This window comes from Brachyistius frenatus, unplaced genomic scaffold (assembly GCF_029030835.1).
Source record: "Brachyistius frenatus isolate BFR_SWC_R1_liver_20210118 unplaced genomic scaffold, ASM2903083v1 Contig_539, whole genome shotgun sequence".
In the NCBI taxonomy this organism is placed as follows: Eukaryota; Metazoa; Chordata; class Actinopteri; family Embiotocidae; genus Brachyistius; species Brachyistius frenatus.
The window spans coordinates 27,501-38,547 of record NW_027211138.1 but is presented as its reverse complement, the minus strand read 5'-3'; the positions used below and the strand labels follow the sequence as shown (position 1 = coordinate 38,547).

General features: G+C 40.2%; 1 protein-coding gene across 1 annotated transcript in view; it reads left to right on the top strand.

Annotated features, from left to right (window-relative positions):
* The first annotated feature begins 2,251 nt into the window (after positions 1 to 2,251).
* Positions 2,252 to 11,047, top strand: part of LOC138614644 (sodium-coupled neutral amino acid transporter 3-like) — a 17,978-nt gene continuing 9,182 nt past the window's right edge. Inside the window, exons 1-4 of the mRNA XM_069688186.1 lie at positions 2,252 to 2,517; positions 7,949 to 8,080; positions 8,197 to 8,266; positions 9,718 to 9,833. Of these exons, the coding sequence (XP_069544287.1) occupies positions 8,019 to 8,080; positions 8,197 to 8,266; positions 9,718 to 9,833 (248 nt within the window). The 5' untranslated portion in view covers positions 2,252 to 2,517; positions 7,949 to 8,018. The remainder of the gene's footprint in view (positions 2,518 to 7,948; positions 8,081 to 8,196; positions 8,267 to 9,717; positions 9,834 to 11,047) is intronic.

Genomic DNA, 11,047 nt, shown 5'->3' with positions numbered 1-11,047 from the left:
GAAGAATCTACTGGCAGCTGGTTCACATCTGAATAATAAAAATAAAGCAGGTGGCTCAGCGGGCGGCTGGTGAACATGTTCAATCGATTAAAACAATACGTGATGATGGAAAAGTGGAAATACAAACTACAAGGTTTCCTTTTATCTCTCAGAGTCTCTGTATAAACATACAAGACACACTCATCACAAATCTGTGAATTCATTTCATGAGTGTGTGTTGGGTTGTTGTTGTTTTTACTATAAAAAAATTCCCCTCGGGGATTAATAAAGTATATACCTACCTACCTACCTACCATAAACATGCCATTTGTATGAAAAGTGATATTCAAATAACGTTTGATTAATTGATTAAACTATGAGAGCTCCTGTGTAACGTTGATGCTATCGATATGTTTCAGTAAAGTTGCGTGTTCTGCATTTGTTCAGCTGATAGTAAAAAAAACAAGTTAAAGGGCAAAAAGAGAAGTGGCTCTGACAAAACAAAATATATTAAATATATGATATTCTTTTTAGTATCAGTTTTTAATGAATGAAATGTATTTGACATTTTAATAACCGTTTCCATCCAGCTGCTGTGTTGACTTGTGATCCTGTCACTGGATGGACTGTTTAATATTTTGTATATTTACATGAATATATATATATATGTTTGCAGTAATATCACTAATTTCCAGTGAGCTGAATGTTTATTTGTGGAACATTTTCATTTTCAACTTGTATGTTTTAATTGTATCTTTTCAGTGCATCAGTTTGAGCCCATTTTGAACCGAGCAGCTCCGGATTAAGATTTCTTTGTGGCCGATATTATTTGCTGATATTAAATTGTTGTTATCAGTCATTTCCAGAGAAGTGAACATTTGCTTGAACGTTTTCATGTTTGATTGTGCCTCTAGTTGGTAAATTGAACTGATATTTTTGCAGCTGAAGCAGCTGTGGATGAGGAGAGATTGATTCCACCTGAGTGGCACTGATTCCAGAGAAGCTCTCTGATTGGCTGAAGACAGCAGGTGACGGAGTATAAAAGGTATTTTTCTTTTCTTTTTTTTTTTTCACATGTTTGATTGATTCTTCAGGAAAGTGGAAGATTTTTGCTTTTGAGGTTTTTGGTTTTGTGGGTTTTGTGCTGGTCTATCATTTCCTCTCACATTAATAACCACTGTCATTATATACATCGAATTTGAACACGCATCTCAGACACATTCATGTTTCATGTGAGCACACATCAGTAGAAAGGCTGGGAGGTCTGGAGGTTAACTGCATATTGACAAAGATGATCTGCCAGAAATGAAGATGAAGAGGAACCATGTGACTCTGGAACGAGACCCCGATGTGGAAGAAGGACTTCAGGGTTTCAGGCTTGTGGACAAAGGTGAGGGATCATAACTGGGACCAGAAAAATCTTGCAATACTGAACTTCAACAATAATATAAACAATATATGCTTCATGAAAGTAGGACATTAATAAAGATAAAACTGTATTAGTAGTTGTTTATCTGTGATTTTAGGAGGATTCTGACACCGATGTCGCTCTCGTTCCTCTAACAGTCGCTGATTCACTCCAACGATAGAAGAACTTTATGAAAGTTTAGAAGCCGTTTAAAGACTGTGAGTGCTTGTTGCTCCAATAATATCATGATCCATGTTTGTATTAAGCAGCAGGAAAACAGAAATACCGTCTGAGAGCGTGAAGGATTTTCTTCTCTAAAAGAGATTCAAACATCTCAGAGAGAGCTGAGCTGTTTGGTCCTAATCAGTTCATCTGTAGTTCACTGGGAACGATTCTTTACTGATTGTTTTACTCTCAGAACGGCTGCTTCTCATCAGCGCCGCCTCAGACACACAATCACACCAGAAAACTTCACTTCTGAATGATTTCACATGTGGAAACAACAGTGTGACACACACACACACACACACACACACACACACACACACACACACACACACACACAGCTGAGAGTGTGTTCCTGTGTGGAAACGACATACTAAAATAGTGGTGGGAGAGAGTGTGTGCGGGACCATCTGTTGTTCTGCTGCAGGACTCTCAGGAACACCGCTGCAGCTCTCTGTGGGACGTTTCCACATCGATCCGGTGCAGCCAGAACTTTCCGGTTCACCTCCACACACAGAGCTGCTCTTGCGCAACCTGACCACCTCTCCATGTTCCCACTGCTGGAGGAGCTGAAACATGGAGACATGTCTCGGTGTGTGAGGACATTCGAGCCTCCCATTCATCCCCTCGGCCCTCACACTCTACTAGTTTCCTTCCCTTTTTCCTTTTGGGAAGGAAGAGGAGTGCCTCCACATGTGACATCACCAGAAACCTGAGACCATCATCTCCCTCCCTCTTCACTGCCTGCTCCCACATTTGCTCCCCTCTCCCCAACCTTTCCCCTCACCGACTCTCTGCTGGTCTGCTGGGCTCCAAAAAAACAAAGCCAGAGCCTTCGAACTGCAGCTCCGCTCCCTGGAGTTCCCCTCCGAGATCCCCCCCGCTGCTTCAGGCAGCTTCTGGAGGTAAGATCTGCTTTCTTCTGGCTGGTTTGGGACTGCTCTGCTGCCACGTGGTAGAGCTGCAGCAGAGGGTCTTCTCAGGAGCAGTGGAGCACCCTGGGAAAAACAGCCGAGTTCCAGCCGGAGCTCACAGGCTTTAACTCGGAAAGGTTTAACACACTCATGACCCCAGTTTGTGCAGCGTGGTCCACATGGGATCACATTTAAAGGCATTTATCTCAAGAAACGCATTTAGAGTAACTTCATTTACCATAAATGAGGGAGAGCATGATTTTATTTTTTTGGATTAGAAAATAATTTTAATACATTTTCTAATCTACGAAGTATTAAACTGTGCTTCTTATATTGTTAAACTCATTATTTCTGTTATTAACTTTGGGTGACGACTGCATTCATATTTTTGTTTGGGGTTGACATTGTGACTTAAAAACACATTGTCTGAATGTTTCTCATTATATTTACATTACTTTAGTTTTCTATTTAAATGTACATGTTAAATGAGAACTGGTTTGTTTTGGTTGTAAATCTTTTTTAGATTTGTGTGGAATTAGAAACCAGATCAGGGTGTAAAGCTTTGACGCACTCATGACATTTAAATGTTTGTAAACTACTAAACATGAATATTTAAAAAGTAAAACTCAGGAAGGAAAGTCCCAGAACCTGCTGCTGTTGATGTAAACACGCTGTGGATCTCAGATTGAGGGCAAAGTGCTGCACATTAAATAACATGAAAAAAAAGGTAGCAGGGTTACATAAACTGCAAACCACAGTCTATGTTAGGAAGGGGGTGGAGCCTAGCTCAGGCACAGATCTTATATGTTCAGTGATATGTTCTGTCCCAGACGCTTGAAAACAGTCTGAGTGGGGTTTTAAAACTCTTTGGATGAAGTCAAAAAAACAAAAAACTAAAGCTTCTTAAGGTTAGAAATGTGGAGGAACACAATCAAACTTATTTGTGTTTGTAACAGACAGGATATTAAATATTATTATTCATATCATATAAACACAAACTGACACAAAACATAGCTGTGATGTTTGTGTTTGTATTAAAACATGTCAGTCATTGAGTTTTACACGTGTTTATTGCGTGTTAGTGACGTGTTGTTTCAGCCTTCATGTCTCTGAGCTGACCTCATGCTGCCTGCAGCTCCACCACTGAAACACTGACGTGAGGCTGATGTTCACACCAACGTCTCACTGACAGACAGAAAGCAAGAGCACTCTCAAAATGATCAAATATTTCTCTTTTTTCAGACGTTTCCAAGCTGGTTAAAACGAACATTTACCAGCTCACATGCAGCATGTTGTTGAATCATTGTCAGTTTGTCTTCGTCTTTGTTGCATAAATGCAGCTCAAATATTTGATCAGAGAACACACGCCTCCAACACGGACTCTGTTATTAATAGACCTTTCTGTTTACAGTCGGAAATTCATCTTTGGCCCCCAAAAAAAAAATCATTGGTGTGAAACTCCTGCAGCTGATTGGTGCTCCTGATGGGAGGGTGTACCTCCATCACGGTGAGGCAGCCAAAGGAAGCCTCGTTTCTGTTTCAATCATCCATGTGTCTTCTAAACATGCTGAAACAGTGCAAAAATGTCCTTCTGGTAGATTTAAATATTCACGTCAGAACAGTTCTGTGTGTTAAACATGCACATGAACGGAACCTGATCCGGACCAACGTGCTCCAACACGTCTTATTATTCTAACTAATAGTTGATTTCTAACACACAAACATAAATAAACTATTTTCCTTAGTACAGAGTCTTAACGGCATGATGTCATATTATATAAATATGAAATTAAAACACATTTCTTAAAATCCTCTCCAGGACACATTAATATATTTAGTAATATTTATATAATTCATGCATAACAGCCTGAAAAAGCTGCCTGTGTGTGGTGAGTGTCCGATGTGACGACTACGTTACAGAATGTCAACGTCTGAGGAGGCAGCTCAGTCATGTTTGAGCAGCGAGGTCATTTCCAGCTGTTATCATGAGGCCTCGAGGGGCCACAGATCCTCAGAGCGTCGGGCAGAGGTGGCTTCACGCCACACGCTTATCTGCACAGGCACGTTGCCTTTCACTGGGGTTTGGGGAATATTTTTGCCCTCCAATATAAAATTTCATAATATATTACAGTTCTGACTGAACTTTATCTCAATAAGTCAAATGTTTGTTTGTTTTTTAGCAATATACAAACAATCCAGCTGGTCATTTTTCCTGAATTAACACTTTGCTAGCATTTCAGTTATTGAGTATTATTCATTTTAATAACTTCTGCAAAATAGTTGAAAAATATTTTCAAACAGATACCAAATTCAGAAGCAGCTTACATATTCCGATTCAGCAAAAATAACATGTGAGTCATAGTTGAGATTGTATTATAACCTAGACTGGATATAAAAGAGTTCGTAGCTTCAGGTCTGTAAAATGGTTCTGATCCAGAAGTGCCTTAAGCTGCAATACCAGCGAGTGCCACTAGAGGTCGGCTCCAAAAAGCCTCCGGCTCCATAGACTCCCATTCAACTTCTCTCATCAAATCCAAAGTGAATAAAATGTGTCCATCAGTTATCTCGGTGTTGTTAGCTAAAGTCACTCCTTCTTATTAGTTTTCTGGAGGTCCATCTGAAAATAATCCCTCATTCATTAGAAAAGAAGATTCAAGAAGACCTGGTTTTGGGGGCGTGTCTGTTTGATTGACAGGCCTGTGGTGCAGTCAGGTTACAGCTATCGGTGGGCGGGACGTAGTATCGTCAGGTTTCCAATCAGATCGGTCAGATCCACCGCTGGCTCCTCCCCCAGCTCGTCCAAATATGGTCACTTCCTGCTCCAAACCGCTCCGAACTAGCAAAGATGGTGACGGACAGAATCTGAACTGGAGGATTCATAACGTTCACAAACCAACGATGACATCACTGATGGTTGATGACATCACTGAATGTTGATGAGTGATCACAATATAGACTAAACTGCTATGGAGGATATTTGCATATTCGCAAAGGGCGATATTTATTTATTACCTTTAATGTTTTGGTTCAGTCTCTCATATTTCTGGTTTTAAATCTGGCTGTTTTCATGAAGAACAAACAGTTCCAGACGAGCTGGTGATTATATGACCTGAGAGTTTCTTTAGAAGCAGGAGGAGACCAGACGAGAACTAAAAGAGTGAATGTTTACCTCTCTGTTTATTCAACTTGTCAACAAAATCTGTTGATGATTCATTCATTCATCAGATATGAGAATATTGTTCTGTAACTGATTGTTGAACCATTAATCTCCAATAAAAATATTCAATTTAATACAGAAAACTGAAAATATTAGCAAATTTTCACATTTGAAAATTTAAATTTTTTTAATTGAAAAATGGACAAACCGATAATTGATTGTCTGAATTGCAGCAGATGATCTTTCTGAGGCCTGTGTGGGTTTGGCCTGTCGTTCCTGCGGTTGTTCTCCAGGTTTTATTCCTCCTGCAGTCCGAACACATGCCGGTTAGATTAACTGGACACCGCTCGTACGCTTGTCAGCCCTGTGATTGACAGGTCCTGGTATCGCTGACAGATCGCTACTCGTTTGAATGACTTTGTTGGTCATTTTTAACAGCACAGACATGACAGGATGATAGTAACTGAATGAACCATTGTCAGGACGATGCTGTTGTCACATGTTTGACCTGAAGTCTGTCTGAATGAAAGCTTGTTGTTCTGCTCCTCCGTCGGTACATTCAGACCCACACAGATCACATGGACTCTGAAACATCGGCTGAACTCAGATTGTCTCACTAAATTCTGTTTAATAGATCAGAAACAACAAGAACAGAGAAGGAAGGTCGCTTTTTATCAGGGTGATGAACGTGTTATGAAACTTATTATAACTTATTATATCTTTGTTTCAGATCAGAGTTTATCCCACTTCATGGGATACTGTAGCTTTTGGTCCAAACACTTTTATACTCAAAACCTCTGATCTTATGATGCCAACCGCTGAAGCAGTTGTTTTTTTCTGTGTGAGGGCAGTGGAACGAGCTGCAGACACGCTGGCAAAGCGTGAAATAGACACACACGCCCACTACAGCAAAATGTGAGATAGCCACGCTTTGGGCTGCAAAAGCGTGAAAGTTACACGTTTTGTAAGCGTGAAACTTACACACTTAAGTTTCATTTTCCTGTAAATTTTTACATGAAAACGTGTAACTGTCACGCTGAGAGAGCGCCACACCAAGCTATGTAACGTTTTGCTGTAGTGGACAGGCGTGTTTATTTCACACTGTGTCGTGTCACCAGGGTTGCACCGACACCTTCAAAGCTCTGCTGGGATCATGATAGGGAATAATTACAGTCACATCTGGAGTACAAAAAGCATGATTGGCATTTTGGAGTAAATTTTGTGTCATCCTGATGAATCTAGGTCTGATATTTACTGTCTTTTAGCTCAGGTTTTGGTCTACAACTTCTGAGATAAATCTCTCTTAATTTGTTCCCTTATGTTCAGCAGATAGTCTCTAACTCTGTTGTTAACAGCTGGATAGTTAGTGTAGTGTAGCTTTTTAGAGCATTTCTACCTTAAACTGCTGCTGCTGGCTTGATGAGAGTACTAAGGTCAAACCAAAATGGTTAAATCTCATTTATATATTGAAACCACAGACTGTTTATAAAAGAGTTCGTAACTTCAGGTCTGTAAAATGGTTCCGATGCAGAAGTGTCTTCAGCTGCAATACCAGCGAGTGCCACTAGAGGTCGGCTCCAAAAAGCCTCCGGCTCCATAGACTCCCATTCAACTTCTCTCATCAAATCCAAAGTGAATAAAATGTGTCCATCAGTTATCTCGGTGTTGTTAGCTAAAGTCACTCCTTCTTCTTAGTTTTCTGGAGGTCCATCTGAAAATAATCCCTCATTCATTAGAAAAGAAGATTCAAGAAGACCTGGTTTTGGGGGCGTGTCTGTTTGATTGACAGGCCTGTGGTGCAGTCAGGTTACAGCTATCGGTGGGCGGGACGTCGTATCGTCAGGTTTCCGATCAGATCGGTCAGATCCACCGCTGGCTCCTCCCCCAGCTCGTCCAAATATGGTCACTTCCTGCTCCAAACCGCTCCGAACTAGCAAAGATGGTGACGGACAGAATCTGAACTGGAGGATTCATAACGTTCACAAACAAACGATGACATCACTGATGGAGGATGACATCACTGATGGTTGATGATTGTTTGATACCGACTCGTCCTGTGCCTGAGACGTGTTCTGTCATTGATTTGTTTTTAAAAAGTAGAAATGTTGACCTGTTTGACATTTTTACTAAATTCAGATGTGTCAGTGTGTCGTATCTGTTTTTAATGAATGCTTATTAAATCCTCTTTATTATAATCGTTATTCCACTGTGACACACAGCAGTCACCCTCAGCTTTATATTGTGTTCTGTGTTTTTCTCTTTCAGATTTCACATCACAATAACTTTTCCTTCTTTTGAAACTTTCCACCTACTTGAGTCTGAAGTGAGCCTCAGCATGGAGCTGCAGAAGTTATCAAATGGCAATCACCATGACGTAGCAGTGCCTCTGGAGGGAGGGTATGTTTCCTGTGTGTGTCCTGTCCACTGCCTCACTATGAGTTCATGGAAATTCAAGTGTGCTTCATATACTGTATTTAAAAGTGAAAAACTGTTGTTTTTAATGGATTTTTCAGAATCCCACCAGAGGAGGAAAAGTTCCTGCAGCACAAGGACAATGGATCGAAGAGGCCGCAGTTCACAGACGTGAGTGAAACGAGCAGCCATGCTGGTTTGTTGGAGGAAATAATTCATAGGAGTGAACATTTATCTTTTAATTGTACAAGTTTCATTATATTATGTGCTACAGGATCCGAAAAAGGAAACATGTAATCAAAGAGATAAATGTCTGAGTGCATGACATCTAATAGATCTTCAGTTTTTATTATTTGGAATCAGTTGATGATGCTTAAGTCAACCAGAAACCTCACAGTTTCTGTCTGTTTAGAGCCTCTAAAACTGTCTTCTTATTCCATTTCACAAGTGTGTCATAAACCAACTAATTAAGTCTTCAAATACACATTTTAAATTGAAAAGGTCCCCAGATCCGTCAGAACATCCAAGATCGAAGAGACATACCCTCCAAATGACCAAAATACATCGTTTTCCTGCATCAGAGAATTATTTTTTTTACCACATAAAAATAAGTAATGACAATGATAATAATAATAATAATAATAACAACACTCTTTATTTGTAGAGCACCTTTCATACAAGAAATTCAGCTCAAAGTGCTTCACAGGAAGAAAATGACCTGCAGTGTTTCACATTGTAACAGGTATAAAGGAACATTTAAAAATATAGAAAATAAATAAAATGCATGAGAACAAGTGTGTGACCTTAACAACAGAATCATCAGTTCACCTCCAGTCTCAGAGCTGTTTCAGACCGTTTTGGTGCAGTAAGTACAACAAAGTCTTCTGCTCTTCAGGTTACTTGTCTTTTATACTAATTTAATAATACTGTACATCAGTTTGATTCAATCACATTCAACTTTTAAACTTTTGGTCTGACCGGAACAACAAATGATTTTAGTTAGAATCTTTAGGAGTGATTTTTAGTTTTCTGACCTCACACACACGTAGGGCACAGATGAATGTAAGCTACGACATATTAACAGTAATTTGATTTGATTTCAAATTATTTAAATGTGCTATTTTTATGTTTCAAAGATGTTATCTTCAGGATTTTCAACAAAGAAATGTTATTTCTATACGGAGACGTGTTCACGAGTTGAGTTCAAACTTTGTCGTTTTCACTGTGTAGAGAAGAGTCCGTATGAGTGGCGCCCTCTAGTGGTATTCACCACGTCACTACTCTAACTCTTCTATCAGCCTCAAGTTCATGTGGAAGTTCATGTTTGGTTGGATGTTCAGCTGATATATTGTAGTTTTAGTCACGTAGAGTTCGTCTTCATAACTTAGATAACAGTTTACGCCTGAGGAAAATGTTTAAATCATGTTTTCTTTCCAAGTCTTTGTATTTCCTGTTCGCTTGATAAACTGTTAGCCTCTGTGGCTTCTAGACGGCGTCCACGTTGCTGTTTTCAAGCAATGTTTTTACGAAAAATTCCATTTGACAGCAGCATAAAATACTGGAAACCGTCGCACTGCCTTGGATTAAGATGAATAATATTCCTGTGTGTTTTTTCTTTGCAGTTTGAGGGTAAAACATCTTTTGGGATGTCAGTTTTCAACCTGAGTAACGCCATCATGGGCAGCGGCATCCTGGGACTGTCCTACGCCATGTCCAACACCGGCATCATCCTCTTCCTGTGAGTGACACAGATATACACACTGTGGTACAAAGAGTACAGCTGATACACACACACACACACACACACACACACACACACACACACACACACACACACACACACACACACACACACACACACACACACACACACACACACACACACACACACACACACACACACACACACACACTCCCAGACACGTGTTGTGTTCCTCAGTGGTTCCCTGAAAACGACAGACAGTAAACACAGGAGATAAGGGAGATGTTGCACAACACCTGCTTACTGCTGATGCCAGATGCAGTCGTGACATTTACCTTCCAGACCTTAAATATTTGGATAGTCACACGTGTTTCGTTTTTCAGGTTCTGAGCTTCTTTAATTTGATATAGAATAATAGAAAATAGATCAAAAGATGTTCATGAATACAGAGTTAACAGAGTGTCCAAATTGAAAGGGTTCAAAAGTAACTGGACACTTCATGCTTCTTGCTTTCTGAGCAGCTGAGTGTCATTTCAAGCACGAGCGCTCACAGATGGCTCAAAGCCAAGAGAGTAACAATATTAATAATGAGGCTTAAAACTTCTGAGATAAATCTCTCTTAATTTGTTCCCTTATGTTCAGCAGATAGTCTCTAACTCTGTTGTTAACAGCTGGATAGTTAGTGTAGTGTAGCTTTTTAGAGCATTTCTACCTTAAACTGCTGCTGCTGGCTTGATGAGAGTACTAAGGTCAAACCAAAATGGTTAAATCTCATTTATATATTGAAACCACAGACTGTGAATAAAAGTGTTCGTAGCTTCCAGGTCTGTAAAATGGTTCTGATCCAGAAGTGTCTTCAGCTGCAATACCAGCGAGTGCCACTAGAGGTCGGCTCCAAAAAGCCTCCGGCTCCATAGACTCCCATTCAACTTCTCTCATCAAATCCAAAGTGAATCAAATGTGTCCATCAGTTATCTCGGTGTTGTTAGCTAAAGTCACTCCTTCTTATTAGTTTTCTGGAGGTCCATCTGAAAATAATCCCTCATTCATTAGAAAAGAAGATTCAAGAAGACCTGTTTTTGGGGGCGTGTCTGTTTGATTGACAGGCCTGTGGTGCAGTCAGGTTACAGCTATCGGTGGGCGGGACGTAGTATGGTCAGGTTTCCAATCAGATCGGTCAGATCCACCGCTGGCTCCTCCCCCAGCTCGTCCAAATATGGTCACTTCCTGCTCCAAAACGCTCCAAACTA